The following is a 20,565-nucleotide window of genomic DNA, read 5'->3' as shown; positions in this document are numbered from 1 at the left end:
TTTCCCCAGTCGAGCTAGCAAAAATGAGTAAGAATTTATTTTGAAAAATGTAAAAAATGTGGCGATTCTCTCCCAATTCCATCCGTCGGTGCAGCTGTGTCTCTTGACAGGTAATCAAGTCAAGACGCTCGTCTCGGTCACGTGACATGTCACCTCAGTCGAGCCCGCGAAGCAAACAAATATTAGCAAGAAATGGAGATGTTTGGGGGAAAAAAACAATGAGGAGACGGAAGAAGAAGAGGCTACGACTTCTAAGAAAAAGTCCTACTGCAAATGTGGATTTATCGCCGTCACAGGTGACTGACGCGCCAAGCAAGCCTATTCTGCATAATATGTGGCGAATGGCGACAGGCTAGCTAACGAGGCAATGTAGCCTTTCAAAGTGCTTGGGCACATGGAGACCAAGCATCCTGTATTGAAAGACAAACTTTAACCACTTGGGGTGTCATTGTCTCCGATAACACCGGCTTCCTGAGAAACAAGCTCAGTGCTCCCACAAAGTCAACGTAATGGTGAGTTTTATTTTCATGTCGTTTACTTGTTTTTATGCCAGTCGTATCATCTCATCGTATTTATATATTTATTATAAATGTATTATTTATTTATAGAAATGTATGATTTATTTATATAAAGGCCGGTCCACGAGAATATTTGACACGTAACCGGTCCGTGGCGCAACAAAGGTTGGGGACCACTGATTTAGAGGACAATTTAAGCATCAATATTTGAAAAAAAAAGTTTTGGTTTTCAAGAAAGCCTTCAAGTTTTATAAAATACTTTTATATGTTAGTGAAGTTGGTCGGTCCCCTTAATTTTGTTAGCCGATATGTATTCCCCGCTTAACACAAACAGCATGAAAAAAGGATTTTTCTTTATTAAAAAAAAGTACAGCCTGGTTTATTTATACATGACAGCTATATGTACATTTTGGAAACAAGACACAAAATGAACCAGACCATTGTTGTTAAGATCAAAAAATCGATTAAAGACAAATTGTTTTGAAAGGCACTAGGGCTGGATGTAATGTTATGATGAGCAGACTCATATGCCTCATGATTTTGATATTTTTTCTTGAAAAAAAATCCCTACCAGCCTTGGTGCTTTCCATCCAACAGATGATAATTTTGAGGCACTTCTTATTTAAGTCAAACAAACCATGAAAAATGCTTTTGTCCCCCCACAATTATTCAGAAGTATTGATCACGGTGGGCGGGTGGATTGGGGATCTAATTGACAGCATTTGACAAATATACTTTTACACAAATACTGTACGTACAATACACAGTAAAGCACATTAAATATGCTGGGAGACATTTTTAGAATCACATTACATTATAGACAAACTTTTAAGAGGTCGATATTCGTTTTCAAAAGATGACAGTAGTAGTTCATTTTGGTCAGAAAGGCTGATTACTTCAATGGCAAAACAACAACGAAAAAAGTCACAAAAAAACACACACAGGGGTGGGCAAACCTTTTTCTAGCGGGCCGTTTTACTTACAAAGGCCTACATTCAGAAAATATAAGACAATCACATAAAATTAATAAAATTTATGAAAAGAAAATCAATTAAAAAAAAAAAAAAGTAGTGTTACCAGGGAAAAGCGCATAATTTTACGAGAATAGTCAAGCATTTTAACAGGAAAACTCCAGTACCAGAAAAAGTTGGATTCTTACAAGAATAAATTCATCAAAAGTGCTAAGTCAAAAAGTTACTATATTTTTTAGAGAGAAAAAAAATGTAGAACTTTACAAGTCATGGTGGCGTCCAGAAAAAAAAAATAATTTTACAAGCATGAGGTCATGTTGGGAAAATAATTTAACATTGTCGCATTATTGTAAAAATAAAATTATCCTCAAACTTTGAGAACATATCAAAGCCATTTTTTTTAAGAATAAATGCTATGTCACAGTATTGTCTTGTGATTTTTTGTTTTTAACCATCCTATCATAAAAATACTCCCTAAGGTCACTGGCCTTGTGAAACTCCAAACATTCCAACTTTCTTGTAAAATTACTTTCTCTTTTTTAATATTAACGTGTCCATTTCATTTCAAGGATCTTGCTTTGCTTTACTAACGCATGGTATGGGATAAATTACATTATGTACACAGGTTGCCCACCCCAGTGTAAAATTTGATCAGTCTTAAGTTAACTGAGATAAAGCATTTCAATCAACTCATCCCAAACATGACTGATGTACACATTTAAATAAGGAGCTTTACTAAAGAGACAGAAGACTACATCTTAACAGACAAAGCTGCCAAGTTTCAATTGAAACTAAACCGCGAATAACAATACATCTGCCACGATATAAAGCCTCAAAGCACTATCTTGACAAAATTCCTACATACTCGATTGATTAGTCAATGACTTCACCAAGTGCCCCTCACATCTGCAATGACTTCATTTGGTGTGGATAAAGGCTGTGTTAAAAAAAAGAAAATGGAGTGGAACCTCCAAAGCCAACTGAGACTTCAGCTTTAAATGCGGTTCTGCTTTTTCTTTGGCTTTGAAAAGGGTAAAAACCACAATTATTAAAAAATCAATTCCTTTTCCAGTGCTGTACTCAAACAATAACAATAAACATTCAATTTCTAGTCTTAGGGTGAATTTTACTTTTATTTCACCATGTGTATTAAATTTTAGCAAGTTAAAACATGGACCGTAAAAGTTAAAAATGTATCATGAGGCGAGAACAAATAAATAATTAAAAGTAGACATGAACCGTCATCCTAAAGTTTAAAGTCAGTGAGAAATATTGCCATGCCATTGGCTAAGTTGTTGTTCATTAGATTTTGGAAAAGCTGAAAGTGTCACAACTTAAGAGGTTCCACTGCACACACAACACGTTAACAAGAAGTTCAAGTTTTGTTGTCAAAAACAATTGATTTCATATTAGTACTAAAAAGTCAGCCTAAGTCACAATTATGAAGGGTCCACTGAATGTCAATGAGAAGTTCAAAGTTTTTTTTGCGGGTAACCATGGATTAATTTGCTCTAAGTTCCACCGCACCCGAATAGACAACAAAAAGTTCCGACGTTCTCACCAGCTCACTTGACTTTTTAAGTTAGAGCAAGTCAAGCGACGCGACAACTTTGCCCGTTCTGTTTTGTTGTCGGTAACAAATGTACAATACTTGAAGACTTGAAAAGCCGACCGGAGTTACAACTTTGCAGGGTACGAGTTTCAAGTTTGCTAGTAACAAGTTTGCTAGTAACAATTTGTCAATTGATGTTGCGCACAAGTGTGTAAAAAAATTGCGGAAAAGTAAAAGTTCAAATAAAATTCAAAAGTAAATAGGAAAAACTTTGAGGTGTCATGTAGCTAGCATCAACATGGATAGTGTTCCATTATTGACCTTTCAGCATTTAGGTCCCAAACAGGACGTTAAGCCTGTTTAGTTTCGGAACTACCCTGTTTATACATACATACACACACACAGCAGACACAAAGCAACAGGCTGGTGCAATCTAGTGTACGCGGACAAGAAGTTGACATTTGCCAGCGTAGCGTCACAAGCGCTAATCATCATCTCCACTAATGGAGACGAGGGAGGACGAGGATCTTGCGTGAATGTAGAAGAGCGATGCGGCTAGCTACACGCACAGGCGACGAATGGAAGAAACAAAAAAAATGAACAGGCGTCTGTCAGTGTCCGAAACATCACGTTATTATTGGCATCTTGTGTGACGAGAGGCAAAAGCCTCGCCTCCCTTTCGGGCAACGTTCCAAAGTCCACGTGCACACTGGCAAAGCGCAACTCCCTCCGTTCTCCGGGACCGCGTGTGCGGCTATAAGGGGCTGTTGGCCCCCTCCACGTCGCTGTCGATGGGGGCTCCCATGTAAATGGGGCTCTTGGACTCCAGCTCCGGCTCGTATTTGCGAGGCGATGGGCGGTTAGCGCTGCTGTTGGGTATGCCGTAGAAGAAGTAGATGGCGAAACCTGGAGACAAGGAGAGAAGGTGTTAGGAAGTCTCGGGTTTGACCCGAGCTGTTTTGCGCCAACCCTGTCTCTTCAAACGTACCAATGACCATCCAGACGGTGAAGCGCCACCATGTGGCCTTGTCCAGCTGCATCATGAGGTAGATGTTGACAAAAACGCTGAACAGGGGCAACCAAGGGAGGAGAGGAACCTTAAACCAAAAATAACATTATTATGTAGAAGTGTTAAAATTATTTCTTCCCGCATTGCAGTGTTGATTTAAATTGGATTAATTGCTCAGCCCTAAAGCCCAAGGAGTAATGGAATACTTTTGTGTGCCCGATTGTTTTGGACGGAAAATTTCCTGACCTAAAAGGACTGTTTTGGAAAATAGTGGCTCATCATGTGGATGTGTATACAAGTCATGTGATGCCTTGTTGCGGTGACTCAATTGTCTGTGTTGCTCAATGAGGTGTAGGACAAAAACAAGAGGGAAGGACTGTTTTTGTGAGATTAGCAGCGGGCTTTTTTACCTTGAAAGTCAGAGCTTCTTTGCTCTCGGGCTGCCTGCAGATGATGATAAGGCAGCCGATGCACAGCAGAGTCAAAATAACACAAGATGCCACCACAACGCCGTTGCCGGCCAGCAGCTCCGGTAGAAGGTTGGCCAGGATGATGCACAGGATGGTGATGAAGATGGCTGCGCGCCCACACACAGCGGCACCGTTAAGATACTAAATAAGCCGTTGGCGTTCTTGCATAGCGCGCCGTTGTGTACTCACAGATGATGGCGGTGGTCACATAGACGATTTTGCCCGAGATGATCGTGGGGTTCTTTGAGCCGGGGCTGAGCAGCATCTTGTAGGTAAAAGCTTGGTTTAAGGGCTTCTCCTCACTCTCAGTGTACTCGTCGCCGCTGTCCACGCCGCTCACGGTCCCTTTCTCGCCTTCCATCAGCTTCTCTGTCTGGCTGGATGACCGCAATGTGCCTGGCTGGTACCTGAAGGAAGACGATTTATTTAGACCAAAGCATGGGGTGCCCAAAAGTAACGATTCAATTGAAAAATGTTGGACTGGGTTTCCTACCTGAGAATGAGAACACAAATAGCCACCAGCGAATACGCCAACAATGTTCCGATGGACATGAGGTCGACCAGAGCGGCAAGGTCAAACAGGAAGGCCATCAGAGCTGTGGAGAGAAACACCAGACTGATCAGCTAAGGCAATAGTAGCTCAGTAAAAAAGGAAATACTTTTTTGGAGCGAGGCGGTTTACCGGCGACAATGCCAGAAACGATGGTGGCCAGCACGGGCGTTTTGGTGCGAGCATTAATCCTGGACAGCATGCGGAACAACAGCCCGTCCTCCGCCATGGCGTAGATGACGCGGGGCATGGGGAACATGGAGCCCAACAGGCTGGTTGACAGAGCGCACAGCGAGCCCACGGCCACGATGTAGCGGGCCGGGGCCCAGTCCACGTAGGTGAAGGCCTCGGGCAGAGGGCTCTGGGTGTTCAGTTGGTAGTAGGGCATCATCAAGGTGAGAGCGGCCGACACGCCGAAGTAGGCGACGAAGCAAATGAGCAGCGAGGCCACGATGCCGATGGGGATATCACGCATGGGGTTCTTGGCCTCCTCGCCTGCATGAGACAAACGCAGAGAATAGTGAGCAGAACTGACAACCATTAGGACACAATGGCCCAAGCTAGCCACTATTTGAGGAAGTCCAACGTACTTGTGGTGGCGATGCAGTCAAAGCCGACAAAAGCGTAGAAGCAGGTAGCGGCACCGGAGAGAACGCCGGCAAGTCCGAATGGAGCAAAACCGCCAGTCCCGAATTCTTTCTCGACACTATATTCAGAGGAAAGCACAGTTGAATACACAAAGTTGACGACACACAATTTCAGAGCACGCACTACTTACTTGCTGTTGTTGCTTTCGTTCCGGAACGTTGTGTAGTTCTCCAGCGTGAGGTTCCAGTTGGCCGCGTCGCCCTTTACGAAACCCGAGATAATGACGAAGCCCAGCACCACCAGGTTGATGCCGGTGAAAATCTTGTTGACCAGTGCCGACTCGCTCACGCCAAAGGCCAGCAGGCCTGCGGGCACAGAGCAGATGAGAGCGTTCACACCGAGAAGATCATTCGCAGTGAGTGGGCCCAAGTGTGTGAATGTCATCAAAGCACCAAGAAGTGACAACATTCTGCCCATGTCCTCACTACTTTGACATCCCACACTAGGTGCAACAATAGTTTTTATTTGTCCAATTGCCCAGATCATTTGTATTTGTAAAGCTGACTCACCAGTGAGCAGGAGCACCAAGATGAGCGCAAACAGGTCAGGGTACTCAGCCAACACTTGGCCGGGCACCTTCATTGTCATGGCGGCTTTGAAGAAGTCCGAGATCTTTTGCTCCACTAGGTTGTCGAAAGTGGAGCTCCACGCACGAGCCACGCTCGCCGTACCTGCGACAAATTGTGAAAGGCAAAAGGTTAGTCGGTTGGGAGTGTTCTCATTTTGTATTTGCGTTGGACTCACCAATCACATAGGAAAGTATGAGATTCCAGCCGGTGATGAAGGCCCAAATCTCCCCCACCGTCACGTAGCTGTAGAGGTACGCAGAGCCCGTCTTGGGGACGCGAGCTCCGAACTCAGCGTAGCACAGGCCCGCCAACATTGAAGACAGCGCGGCTATGAGGAAGCAGAGGACGATGGCGGGCCCGGCCTTCTCACGGGCCACCTCGCCGGCTAGCACGTAGACGCCAGCGCCCAGGGTGGAGCCCACCCCCAAGGCGATGAGGTCCAGGGTGGACAGGCAGCGGGCGAAGCGGGTCTCCTCGCTGCTTAAGTCCAGCGCGCGGCGACGCAGCAACTTGTTGCCAAATTGGGACAGCTTGTTCGCCATTTTTGCTGTAAAAACGTGTGGGCGCTATTTGACTTGGTCCTTTCTCGATGTGGGTGCGATTGACTCGAGGCGTGGAACTAGAGAAACTTTACGCAGATGGCAGATCTGTTGATGATTGGTCCGTCGGCGTGGGCGTGTTTGAGAATTAGGCAGGGCGCAGTATTTGGCAGCCTGGGAGGAGAAGAAAACAAGTTCACTATTCAGGAACTGCCAAAGTTTCTCAGCGTTTGGCAGCAGGCGGTACATATTATTGCAGCCTTTCCATTCCGACCGAAAGCTGTTGCCGCGGCGACATGCACTCGGTTTCTTGTACTTTACCAACGACAAATGCACTCTCACAAGCTACTGGACTGGACAATCGCACTGATACCTTGATTCACGAGTGACCAAAGTTTTTTTAAAAAATTTTTTTAATACTTTGTCAGCATTTAAGCCAGAGCCACAGTTGCCGACACGCTTTCAAAAGTTTACTGAACAGTCAACTGGGAAAGTATAAACCCATGCACGCTGCTTTTGTTATCTCAGTAAGCTTGAGATTCGCAGAACTCGGTCGGGAAACACATGGTTTAATATCTGCGAGCTAATATCAACAGTGGAGAAGAAAACAGCAGCTGGATGAGGCAAAGTAGCAGCCCGGAGAGAAGCTGGATGAAAAAACAAATAACTCGCCTTTTGAAACCTATTAAGTTCCGTTGCACGGACCCCTAGAACAGGTGAATGCATTACAGGTTGGTGTCAATTTTGGCTAACCGGGTCACGTTTTATCCCTCGTGTTGTGTAACTACAATCAAGAGTCTAAAGAGAGCGTGACGGACACCTGCATAAAAGTATAACAACAACAGTTGGCGAGAACACGCAACCATGCGACTTTCTGTTTACAATAGGGGGGCTCGGCCATCACCTGATGTACCAACACGGCTCTGACGTGGACTGACGCGGGGGCACGGCCCACATGTGTGCAAAGAGCGGACTGCAAGGTAATGACCGCGCTGGAATATTCTGGTTGTGTACGTCAACACAAGCTTGCAGCGGTGTGTGTAATTTGAGCCGTTGCCGTCTCTATTTTTGTCCCCCTTCATGCAAATTAGGAAAAGAGCAAGTTTGGAGAGACGTCCTGTGAGGGAGATTCATTAAAAAAAGAAAATGCAATAGAGGTGACAAAATCAATCGATTAATCAGCAGCTAATCGATTATCAAAATAAAACAATTTATATGAAAAAATTAAACAATATTGACAATTTAATGATTATTTGCTCCCAATTTAGTTTTTAGTACACAATTAGAAGTGCGATTCTAAAACAGGTTAGGTATGGTTGTTACACTTCCTCGTTCAGCAGATGGTTGCAGACTACATCATTTTGCAAACTGCCCTAGGGTCAAGTAGCTTGACTAAAACAAGGAACGAAAATAATCAGTCACACCTTAGAACAGGGGTGTGAAACTCATTTTTTTAGCGGGCCGCATTGTAGTCATAGCTTCTTTCGGAGGGCCATTATGACTTATCCACCCAAATAAATGAATGAGCACCTCATATTATATACAGTAAAAGCTACAAAACAAACTGACAAATAACTCGTTTTCCAATCAGACGAGTAAAAACGGGTCAAATACTAAAAAAAAAAAAAAAAAGATTAAAAGTGAAGACAATTTGCAATTCTAGTAATGACACACGAATTTGACGCACAATTTGTCTTCGCGGGCCACATAAAATGATGCGGCGGGTCGTATCTGGCCCCCGGGCCTTGAGTTTGACACCTGTGCCTTAGAATGAAGATAGCTAGCCAAAGTAGTTGTCGTAAAAGTAGTGTAGTATTTTGCAGATATGATTACTCGCGATTCCATTTTACCACAAAATGGAGGGCATGAAAGGTTGGGCCCTACCTGAGCCGCTAATCTTCTCATTGTGCTTTGAATTTGCCACAGGTTGTGCCAAGGTGCGGCTTTTTACGACGCAGAAATGGACAAACTCACTACCTGCGGCCGAGTGTCATTTTCCTCATGCTATTAAAAGCATTAATGAAGACTCAAAACTTTTATCCACACAAACAATACGACGTTTTTACAATGTGTCAACAGCTGCCGTGGGCTCTAAGAGGATTAGGTAGAAAAGCAACAAACAACTTAACCGAATTAAAACCTGTACACAACTCGCATTGTAAATATCATGCGGCTTGCTTGTCTTGTCGTCACATTCCAAAACACGAACACATCTATGTCTGCATTAGCATTAGCAAACCGGCAACATAACCACTACAAAGTTCAGTATTTTTTCCATTCAGATTTGGTTCTCTATATTAAAATGAGAGGCTTAGCGCAATTAAAGTTTGGAAACATCTTTCGTTAATGATTGGATAACTTTTTTTTTTTTTTAATTACTACGGCATTCGTCTAATCCAAAGACTAGCGCTAAAAGAACACCGTGTTCAGTAGCTTGCAAGACTAAATAGCCATTGAAAAGCACTAACGTGACCTTGCATAACCCTGGAAAGTGTATTAGAACACGGCTGGTTATGCAAACACACACACACATGCACACACACTCCCCCAGCCCACCCTTTGAGCCACAATGTATGTTTGTATGTGTAAGGAACGCTACAGCTTATCATAAAGGATCTGACGTGTTTGCATAAGGGTGCGCTCGCCTTTTGAACTTGTGTACGTGCGGACCACTCGACCCCCGAGCCCGAACCGGGCGACCCTTTAAGTCACCTGGCTGGAAGCAAGCACGGCTGCCAAAAAAAAAAAAAAAAAAAAGTAAATACTGAACTCGCAGGGAGATGGAATGTGACAAGTGGGAATCTGCTCATTTTCCCACGAACAATGATCCAGGAAAAAAAATAGTAAACGAGCTGAAAAAAATTCCCCTCTCCAAGAAATTGTATCAGAGTATCCAATCGTTTGAAAACATTGTCTCCATTTTGACTCTCAAAATCAGTTTTAATAATCCAGTGAAGTAGACTTTAAAGTAGACAAACTTTGCTCTCTTTGTCGTACTATAATAACCAAGAGTTGAGGTGTCGAATTAATCAATTAATTGACCACTATTTTAACAATAGAGTCATTTAAAGCTATTGTTTAATTTAAAATGGTCCAAATCTTTAAAAACAAAGCCACAATGCAATCTTGTGTGCCAAATACTACAACTACTACAACAGCTTAACTGTACTAACCATTAACTGACTTCATCAAGCCAGCCTGAGTCATCGACAATGTTTGAGAGATGACCTTAGAATCGTCTTTAAATGTAGAATGTAAAATGGCTGCTGGTTGATCATGAAACAAATATTTTCAGGGCACTTAGGTGTGGTGTGCATTCTTCCTCTTGCAAAACCTGCAAGCCGGTTCCTGTACAACTTCACCTTCCGCCAATCATACGATGCAAGTATAAACCTGCTAATTAACACAATAATCTTATATTTTTTGAAAACATTCAAATTAACGAATCCTTCCGACTTTGAACTTTGTCATAAAGCTTTGAAATGCGTCTACAGAGCCCACCTTGGGCGTTGCATCGCAATAACTCATTCATGGGCATAAAACCTCCTGGCTTAATTGTAAATTCCAATCATACAAAATAATATACATCAAATCACTAAATGCATTAGTGTTAATTGATACATTTACAGGCTCCAAATATAGCGTCCGTGTAATCTTCTGTGTAATTATCAGTTATTAACGAGGGCACGTTCCACAACCTCCATACCACCATGTCAAGACACCTTACTGAGAGCTGGAAATGGTTTATGACGGTAAAATATTAATTCTGATCTATTTTACTCCTATTTCCGTGCTAGTTATTTGAGTACATTGTGGTTGAGCGCAGGCTGATGCAACACACGCGTGGTAACTACCCTAGAACATCATGGCAACATTCAAGGGAAGGATGACTCACTTTTAAGGCAAACCAATTGTTACGATATATGTCGAACTAGTTTGCTTGATCGTAAAAAGACGGAATTAGCTTTACTTACGCGATTTGACGCGCCGTGAGGGTAGTTAGGAGCGTCTGTCACCGACAAAACAGCAGCTGCTAGGCTACGTGGCTTCGCCCGACTCCGGTTCTGAATGTTGCTTTCAATGTTTCCATAAAACGTCGTAATTTGCAAAAGTAAAATTCACAACACGGCCCGAAATCTAATATTTTTTTAAGTTTATTATTGTTTCATGAATATGGAGTGTTGCTATAAATAACAGGATGCTACGCTACTCTTATTCACAATACAGCGCAATTTATTTGGCCAATCTTCTGACCGAACTGTAAGATCATATAGTAAAGGGAGGTCCGTGAAGAGCATCACCGTAATTCCACGCCTTACTAGTAATCGTGCGTGTCGTACCATAACAATGAATGAAACATAAACATAAGACTAAAATAGCGTATGCAAGTTGAATCGTGCGTCTAAACATAAAAACACACACATTCTTCTAATATATATATTAAAGAAAAGCTTTATTTGGAACTCTTTCAAAGGCTCTGACGTCATCCGATTACCCGCTTAAAATGTAAAATAAAGCAGCAAGGCGAACGGCGTAACGCTTACTAAAACTGTGGGCAAAGTCAACGTTAATTTTTATTGTTGTATTTAAATAACCATCGCAATAACTTTTTTGAACAATTAGGGGCGCCATTTATGGAGAAAAGCGAATGGAAGGATTGCATCAGTCGACTCGGGTGACCGCCAAAATAAGTAGAGAGCTTCCACAATGTCGAAGTCACGTTTTTGAAAAGTAATAAAATTTATTACCCTGAACAGCGCTTGGATCAAAGTCCAGAGAAGCTGGAAAAAAGCAGAACGTCTTGCTTGCTTGCTGATGAATTATCTCGCTCCGTAGCTCCGGGAACGTGCTTTTGATCGGCTTGAAAGTGGGCGGAGGGCGTGCGTGTATGTGTGTGCGTGTGTAAACAAAGTGACGTCACACGGGATGGCCCTTCCCATTCATTGTCCGAAGCCTAAACATATTCAAAGCCTGAAAATACTCTGAAAAAGAAACAGACCTGCTAACTTCTAGGAAAGGCAAGGCAGCTTTATTTGCATTGCACATTTCATAAACAAGCTAACTCAATTTGCTTCGCATAATTGCATCATAAGAACTAAATGCGGCTTTGAACTCTGGGCTCACCTAATTTGGGATCTAAACCACTCAGTAGCAAAATCTTACAATCTATTCTACAGCTGACTGGGAGCCAGTATAAAGCCCTTAGGATTGGACGAATATGCTCTGATCTCATTCTGTTCAGAACCCGAGCTGCAATGTTCATCAGAAAGTGTTGTCTGATGCTCTTCTGAGTGAGTCCACTATGCAGCCTTGTGTTGAACTATTTTTGTAAATCATCAGCAGTCAGTTCTATTAAAAGGGACATGTATTTTGGATTAAAATAGTCATGAAAATCAATCGAGACTGCAGTTTCCCTTGTGGCATGAATTGAAGACGAGATGAAAGAAACAATCCGACCTTGCAATCAAAAGAGAAAGTTGTGACAATTGTCGTTGTGTTATTGCGAAAGTCAACGGTGTACACACCCATGTGTTAGCAATACTGGGTCATTTGGCGGTGAGGCCTCCACTTGTGTTTTAGTTTGCTTCGCACCATCTGCAAGGCTAATTTAATTGACTTTCAGGACGAGCTAACTTGACATCCAACGGGTTCCTAAATCGAAATGCTCTCCCCCCCCACCGTGGTTTGAGCAACGCCCCTTTTGTCCTTGCCCGGCCTCGCTGCTCTTTCGATTTATTTCCACTTTATCAAGCTAAACCCGCAATAGGTGTCTCTACAAACACGGACGTCATTGCAGAGCGCTAACCAAACACGACCTAATCTGTGCCTTGGACCGCTGTGCCCATCATGCATGTCCGCTTTCATTTCTCAGGATAAGGCCAGCACATCAAAGCTGCTTTGTGTTGAAGGTTACTGTCCTAATTTGACGGGGAAGGTCGGCCCACTATCATTACTCGAGACTTTCAAGACATTTTTATGTAGAATGCTGAAGAAGATTTAATTTGGAATTAAATCAACATTTTCAAAAAGTCACAGAAGAAAGGTGACCTTGACAAATATTGGCATAGTAAATCGCAAAAATATTTTTCAAAATCTTTTCGATTTATGCACAAGTGTGTTGAGATTATTCTTCGGATGAATATATCGACTCTTTCCCCATCAACTCTCAAACAGATGGTTAATATAATTGTTGTAAATAAGACAGACTGCGTTCCGACATATGTATGATTATTATTGGTTAGTTAAAAACAATTCCTCTCTGGTCTGAATGGAGAGGATACAATGAAATCAAAGACAATTCAATGCATGTGCAATGTAAACAATTGGAACCAAGTTACAGAATCATGACTCATGTGAAGCCAGATTTGGCAGTAATGTTTAGAATTCCTATAGTCCATTGTGTCCAATTATAGTCATGTCAAGATCTACATCACAAGATCACTATTTCTGGGACGACTTTAATCCACCTGCGGCCAGCCAGAATGCCCCCTTTGCCGCTTAATCCCCTACTGCGAGGAGAGCAACAACAGGAAAAAGGGCTTTGGGATTCGTGTGTAGTGAAACAAAAAGGCCCAGTGTTGTACATCAACTAAAGCTCGAGCTTGTACTTATTGTCACGCTTCCTGCTTGCCACACACACTTTATTCCTTTGATTGGCCAAAACATAAAAGTGAGATGTTTTGTTTTGAGACTTTGAGCTTACGGAAAAAAAAAATGACGCAACCACTTTCTGTAAAATTGAGTAAACCGAAGTTGAGTAAGGATCTAGTGTATTTTTTGTTGTCAGCGAAAATGACTATTACTGTAGCTTACCGAGGTTGATTTTGTGTATTATCCAGCGTCCAGGCGGACGATTGTTTAAGTCTACTTTTATTTAATTGTTTTTCACAGCCTGATACTAATATACCACAATTTTGTGTTGCTGTTTCCATTCATCTCACAGGGTAGAGATTTTGCAAGCGTTGTCAACTTTTGAGCTATGGTGCAAGCTGTAATTAACTTCGGCAAAGTTCTAATTGATGTTGTAGTTGAGTTTTTGAGGTTTGAATCCTGTTGATTATCACATTCTGTCACCATCTAGTTTTATTTCTAACAGACTATGATAAAACATGTAATTAATATTCTCCCAATCCCATTTTGCGTGTCGACGATCCGTTTCAGCGATTCACATTGATAGAAGTAGGTCATCCGCCAGCGTGAAGCCTCTCATCACGCGGCTCCCACGACACGTTTCCAACTCAAAGTGGAACTTTGCGCCGTTCACTGACTTTTTTTCCCTCCCTAGACTGAAAGGATTTGTAGACGTAACACAGCAGGCAGCAGGAAATTTAATAGTCGGACGGAAAAATAACAAGAGGAATTCCTCAGTACTCATTGTAGAACTGGAATGATAACATACGCTTCACAATCATCTTTATGGAATTGAGGGAAAAAAAGAAAATAAGCCGAGACATCTTACTCGAGATCTGATGACTATTTCAAACGATTCAAATGCGTATGATGAACCTCACAGTGCTCGTATTTGCTTGCTTAACTTATGATTTGCATAAACTGGTAGTGTGACAATTTAGGCGCGATGACATCACTGTGAGTGACCCCGACTAAAAGCGCACACAGATTAAACAAGTCAGCGTTTTCTTTGCGATGCTACATCTTGCTTCACTTTGGGAGGTTATCTTACTAGCGACCAAAAAGCAAATACGAAGCACACAAGTTGAACGCTTGAAGCATTTTGTGGCGGTAAATATTCATCATCAGGGAAAAAAATAAAACATTGTCATTCACCAAGTAATGTACATAAGAGGAATTACAGAGAGAGACAACAAATGATTTACACAATGGGAGCAATATTTGGGTAGTTTCCTCCACCGGCTTGAAACTGACAAGCTGTAGAAATAAATGGAGAAGGTGCAGGCGTCTGTTTGGATAGTGGAGAGAGAAAACAAAACAAACCACAAAGTCAAACACCAGAAGTGCTTTCGTCTGGGTTTACACTGCAGGTCAAGTGGCCAAATATAAAGAGAATATTGTTTGTATTGTCCTAAAATACAATACAAAGTGTTTAAAAGAGAACAAAGGGACAGTCGTATATTCTTTATCCTGTGTGGAATTGCTGATATTAGTGCTGTATTGATGAGCTGAGAGGAGATGAGACATCTCACTTAACAGTATATGTCTCTCTCATACTGCCCCCAGCTGGCCAAAGTGGACACATCAGAAGGAAAGGATTGCGCAAATTCCCAGAAGATGGCGAAATCTAAGTTGTGAATAAGAGGAAATGTTGACCCTTCCAATGTGCTGACTCTGACTTCCAAGCAGGTGAGGTGGACTTACTGAATTTTTGTCATAATATTTTTGTCTTCTGCTTGGTGAAATTATTACTTGTATGGCTCGTATTATACTAAAACGTGAGATTACATGGTCCCTCATGGATAGCTTTGTGTTGTGGCATCACAAAAAAGTCAAAACAGTCATTTTCTTGTCCACGGTACAGACAAGAAAATGAAGGCTTTACTCATTAATATGAAAATGCAGCATTTAGCCAACAACAACAGAAATTATTCATCAGCATGATTGCAACACATAAAAATAATCAAAGAAGCGTGCAGGTTTAGCATGCACCTGCTTATATTAGTGCAGTTAATTTTGACAAACTTGGTTAGGAGAGTTTTCGGTTAATGAGGGATGTACAATTATGCTCCTTAGCAATAGTTAAAAAAAGCTCATGCAACTGAATTGAGAATTGTAAATAAAGTAAACTTACTTCACTCATACCTAAGACAAAACAAAAAAAAACACAAAACAGCATCAGAAATTGCATGAGACACACTTTGACATTAATCTACTTTATTCACATTATATTACAATCATGATTTTATGACACTCACGGGCGAAAATAGCACACGTAGCGTGTTGTAGTTTGTATTTCACTGTCCAATGAAAAACTACTGTCAGCTTGTAGTTGTAAAACAAAAGCGCACGCATGAGACGAGTCACAAAGATGCACGGCGGAAGAACATGCTCTGAAATTGTGTTTTGACTTGATAATGAGAGAGAGAAAAGTCCATTCTACATCCCAGAGGAGATTAATTAAAGCCCCACCACCCAACTGCCCCCGACCCCTCGGTAAGCCTAGTGTCGTACTTTTCCGGGAATGTAGTTCCGGTCAATCTCGGCCTCTTGCAAGAACATGTGCAGACAGCGCTCATTCTGGGCCAAAGGGTGACCTGCAATTCTAGAGAAACACACACACAGCACGCTTCAGTTTAAATATTGCATAACCTATTACAGTAGCACACATTTCAACATATATAATATGGTTGTGCAAACTTAAAATATTGGACACAATGGGACTTTCAGAGCTTTTTCATTTTAAGATATTACTGTGAGCATTTATTAGAATTGAACTCATTTACTGACCTGTTGATGAATTGCTCCAAACCCAATCGCCGCTCCTCAATGAACGACTCCTCAAAAAGCCCTTCGTCGCTGCGGAACGGCAACTGTCTCTTCAGGGCTTTACCCGGGAGATGTGATACTACAATCTGACGAAAAATGAATGCAGATAAATTCAAAATATAATCTGCAACCAACGCTTAATAGAGCTCATTAGCCTCACTCACCTTGCTATCTCTCTCCAGCTCATTCTTTAACCACTCAAAGTCACTGTATCGTCTGGTTACACAAGAATCCTTAAGTTTGAAAATGGGAAGGTTGGTCTGCGTAAAGGATGAAGGACACATCAGTCAGTGACTTGCACAGACGACATGTGACCTAGTAAATATTCTACAATGCAAGGGCAGCAAAAATTGCTTCCTATCCGTTGAAATTTGGCTGATGTTGAGAGTCCACTTGGAGGAGTACTCAACAGAAACAAATAATAAATAACTGCACTGTATATAAAATACTTAAATAAATAAAGATCTATAGCTATTAATCAAGTTGTATCGCTGTTAACGTCAGCCAGCTAAACTTATTGACGTCAATCGCTACAAGCTCAACTTTAACATTCGTTGCAAAACGGATGCAATGTATTTTGAATAAATAAGATCAGTGTTAGTTGTTTAACCTACAAGTAAAAGTGCACGGGAATAACTTAAAATGACCACAATACCACAGTGTTAGCTGTTTACGGTTAGCATAGCCTAGCAGTTTTTGCTATAAGACGCATTTTCGTCAAATTATGTTCAATAAAATCAAATGCTGCTTCAACAGTTCCCTCGATGTGGCATTAGTGAACAAAGTTGTTTTACGCTGTGTAGTTTTAAGTATATTTAATACACGTCAAGCGACGACACAGTACTCCGGCTCAACCACGTACTAGGCCTCAACCAATCTCCGGCACTCGAGTTCCGCTGTAGCCGAGATGAGGCACCAATCCCGGCGCCACAGCCCGGTTCCTTCGAGTCGAACCACGTTAACATGTTGGCTAAAAGCTTTTTCGACAGTCATACCAAACACATACCCGCGTCCGAACTGTATAGGTTGTGTACCGATGCCGCCCGACTCCGACGATCTGTGGATCATAAACGTCTATTTCCAGAAAATTGCTGGGTGGACCATATGCGTCCGTGAGCTCCTGGGGCTTGGAATTTAGCCGGCGAGTGTCAGCAACCGAAGCCTCTGACATGTTGTCGGGCTGCAGTTGTTGTTGTGCAATTGCAAAAAAACAAAAGGGGTCAAACTGAAAAGTTGATGCGCAAATGTGCAAATATCACGTAGATACATTCATTAAATGCGGTGGTTGACGGGTTCAGCTAAGGAACTAGCCGATGAGCGTCTCCTTTAGCTGGGGACAGCCACCCTGCGCCCCACCCTTCTAGAAACAGGAAGATATGTATGTTGCCTTAATTCCCTGCTCTGTTGGACACCACCAATTGAGGACAACTGGACTGGGCCTGGACTTCCCGTACCGAGCGTTCACTGCGACAGAGATAAAACATTGGATATGACTTCTGTTGCATGCAAGTTAAAATGCAAGATTGTACAAAACGATCAAAAGGGTAAAACTTTCAGAAAAAGTTTTTTTTATTCCAGATAAATGTACATTAAAGGGGAAGTCAACCCCAAAGTGAGGTTATCCATTTGCAATCAAGTTACTAAGCAAAATAACAGCAGATAAGAATATTTAGTGACAAATTTGTGCTGTCTGTGTGGTCAGATTTCACTTTAGTTTTCTCCTGATCTGAACTTAATTTGTTTGATACCCATTTTACTGACCAAACTGCTTCCAAAAGGTCGTGGTGAAACCCTAAACCAATAAGGTGGTAAAAGAAACTTAACTCCAGAATAACAAGACGAGGTAGAGAGAGTGGATGTGGACGAGCAACAGGAAGTTTCCCGTTTGTCTGTTTGGATTGTGTCAAAGAGGGACTAGAGGTGGACCTGTTGGATCTCGGGCTGTCAGACCGGTCACTGGGGGACCTGACGGTACTCTCGAACTGGACAGGCTTGCTCGTGGTAGTTTGCCTTGAAGCCTTCTTTAAGGCCTTTGGGGATTTGAGGCCAAGGCTTTAGAAAAAAACAAAACAAATGTTTAACAATATTTTCTATAAATTTTGTTTATAGTATTCTATAGAATAAAATATTTAAATTTAAACTGGAAAACTGGTCGCTCCTTACTTCAATGTCTTGAGGAATCAGGGATGGCTTGGGTACCACACGAATGAAGATGATTCTGAACCTAAAATAATTTCGGAGATCATCACATCAACAACAGATTACAAATATTCTTTGTTTTTATAGAATTGTGCTTGTTGCACCATAATTTGTACCATTACTTTTGTTAGACAGAACCTTGTCGTCAGACAGGAAGGAGCGCACAGACGTGGTCTGACTCACCTCTCGTAACGCACTAACAGGAAGACCATCGCGACGAGGATAACGGGAGCCAGAACGTACACAATTATCCAGACAAACATGTAACCGTCACCTTGGTCACTTTCTGGGACAAGAAGAAAAAAAGGTTGGTAAATTAGATTATTCGAATGCCCCCTGAAATTATTCAGGGAATATTATTATTACCTGTGCCATTGTTTGATCCCCACATCACAGAATCACTCCAGTCGCTCCAGCCAGAAGCTCCGCATACTTCATGGAATTTGCTTCTCACCTGAAGCTCATACTGGGATCGACTGGAGGGCAAGTTGATGCAATAATTTTGCTTCCCTAGATTGACTCTATCTGGCTGCGGAATGCATAAAGTATTTCAAATGAAACGCAAGTGGAGATCACAAATAAAATGTACCAAGACGGACGTCAGGTAACTTACAACCCACTCCTTGTAATTGATCCGAGAGCGAACCTCATTTTCCACACATGATGGAAGCGTCTGATTCCAATAGAACCACAGATTCCCGTCGGATCCATTCTGAACAGTCAGGTTGGTTGGCGGATTTAACTTCACTGCGGGCAAGTCAAAATGATTCATTATTTTGGGTTGAAAAAAAAAGAATTACCAATTTCCCGCTAAAATGTGCAACAATTCCAGTACCTTTGCTTTTAAGATCATCGCTCTTCGGAAAAGTGTCATTGCCATGCACCAGTTGCATGTAGAAAGTGTAAAACCTGTTGGTTATGTCACCATACGGCTGAATGCAGCCAATTTTTAGACTGTTGTTTGTTATGTACTTCTCACATTCTCTGACTGCTTTATGATGAAACCTGTGTAAGAAAAATCAAAAGTATCCAGTTGCTGGCTTATTTAATTTTACAGATTGTCATTGAAAACTAAGCACGTATTTATCTGGCACCCGCTTGATTAAAAGGAAGAGAAATTCATCTCAAGTCATAGCGTTTCATTTGAACTAACCAGCTGCGGAAGGTGTAATTGACTTTAGGGTTGCCATGTTTGTTCCAGGTACATTTCACAGACTCCAAATGCAAAACAACACAGTCGACATCTGCGAGACAAGACAAACACAGGAAACGCAAGTGCGGTAAAACCTTTTAGTTTCCGAGTCCCCTTAGGAAAATTGCAAAGACTACAAACAAACTGCAGACTAAGTCAAATTAGCCTTCATTGAATAGAACATCAAATGTTCTTACCTGGGGGTTCTTCGGCAAAGCCAGGACATACCAGAACGAGAAGTAACAACAATTTATGTAACATCGTGGCGCTTAAGAGGGTCGAATGCTTTCAGATGCGGCTTGTTGACTACATCTGAGGGCAATGTGTCACATTAGGGTTTTTCCTGCCCTTGACTTTGGTGGGTTATGCTTCCTGTCAGCGGAAACTGTCGAGTTATCAACTACATGAGCACCTTATGAAAGATCACAAAATAATAATTACAGCTTGGCTCAACAATATTTGGATTGTAAGCCTAAATGTAAATATTATCCTTGCCAATAGAGACACACTGGATTTAGTATTCAAATATTTAAGATTAAACCCATATTTGTATGCAGGTTTTGCTCTTTTTGTTTGTTTTCTGAAGTTCTGACAGCATGAGGAAGTCACTGAATGGGCGCATCATGTCTGGTAGCACTTTCCATCATGTGTGCAACTGCAGCTTTTGCTTTTGTTTCCTCCCTGTGAAAGCAACATTGAGGATTTTAATGTACACCCAAATGTGAGTGAAGTGGATATAAAACACATATTAAAAAATAATCTAAATAGGCCAATTTCTAAAAAGATTGATCTTGCCATACCATTCATTGTGTTCAGCGTCTAATGTCTTCACAGCAAATAACAGATTCATAGTTTTAATCATATATGGTCATATCATACACATCAATTT

General features: G+C 41.8%; 3 protein-coding genes and 1 long non-coding RNA gene across 5 annotated transcripts; 1 reads left to right on the top strand and 3 right to left on the bottom strand.

Annotated features, from left to right (window-relative positions):
* Positions 1–158: 158 nt before the first annotated feature.
* On the top strand, positions 159–9,683 carry LOC148386204 (uncharacterized). Its single transcript, XR_015862962.1, has 3 exons — positions 159–512; positions 7,714–7,806; positions 8,753–9,683. It is a non-coding gene; the product is annotated as an uncharacterized LOC148386204 (long non-coding RNA).
* On the bottom strand, positions 855–11,737 carry slc7a3a (solute carrier family 7 member 3a). The gene is made up of 11 exons (XM_088397971.1): positions 11,575–11,737; positions 6,463–7,000; positions 6,228–6,389; positions 5,849–6,023; positions 5,661–5,776; positions 5,203–5,565; positions 5,014–5,116; positions 4,710–4,927; positions 4,461–4,627; positions 4,030–4,138; positions 855–3,947 (listed from the first exon to the last, which is right to left on the bottom strand). Exons 2-11 carry the CDS (start codon positions 6,827–6,829, stop codon positions 3,796–3,798), a joined length of 1,932 nt encoding a protein of 643 aa, XP_088254097.1. The 5' UTR covers positions 6,830–7,000; positions 11,575–11,737; the 3' UTR covers positions 855–3,795.
* Positions 11,738–14,134: 2,397 nt separating this feature from the next.
* snx12 (sorting nexin 12) lies at positions 14,135–17,690 on the bottom strand. 2 transcript variants are annotated; one of them, XM_088397991.1, is made up of 5 exons: positions 17,292–17,690; positions 16,450–16,545; positions 16,247–16,371; positions 15,971–16,061; positions 14,135–15,601 (listed from the first exon to the last, which is right to left on the bottom strand). In XM_088397991.1, the coding sequence occupies exons 1-5, from the start codon at positions 17,454–17,456 to the stop codon at positions 15,596–15,598; spliced, it is 483 nt and encodes a 160-aa protein (XP_088254117.1). In that variant the 5' UTR covers positions 17,457–17,690; the 3' UTR covers positions 14,135–15,595. The 2 variants fall into 2 exon arrangements, with proteins under 2 accessions (XP_088254117.1, XP_088254116.1); XM_088397990.1 differs by lacking the exon at positions 14,135–15,601 and having other exon boundaries at positions 15,657–16,061.
* A 146-nt stretch (positions 17,691–17,836) lies between these two features.
* On the bottom strand, positions 17,837–20,035 carry LOC148386201 (cytokine receptor common subunit gamma-like). The gene is made up of 8 exons (XM_088397983.1): positions 19,874–20,035; positions 19,638–19,728; positions 19,320–19,489; positions 19,098–19,231; positions 18,851–19,013; positions 18,668–18,770; positions 18,449–18,509; positions 17,837–18,337 (listed from the first exon to the last, which is right to left on the bottom strand). The coding sequence occupies exons 1-8, from the start codon at positions 19,935–19,937 to the stop codon at positions 18,239–18,241; spliced, it is 885 nt and encodes a 294-aa protein (XP_088254109.1). The 5' UTR covers positions 19,938–20,035; the 3' UTR covers positions 17,837–18,238.
* Positions 20,036–20,565: the final 530 nt, after the last annotated feature.

The sequence above is a fragment of the Syngnathus floridae genome, chromosome 15 (genome assembly GCF_059516105.1).
Source record: "Syngnathus floridae isolate MCC-2025c chromosome 15, RoL_Sflo_1.0, whole genome shotgun sequence".
In the NCBI taxonomy this organism is placed as follows: domain Eukaryota; kingdom Metazoa; phylum Chordata; class Actinopteri; order Syngnathiformes; family Syngnathidae; genus Syngnathus; species Syngnathus floridae.
The sequence above is the reverse complement of the archived record's forward strand: the minus strand, read 5'-3'. Positions and strand labels throughout refer to the sequence as shown.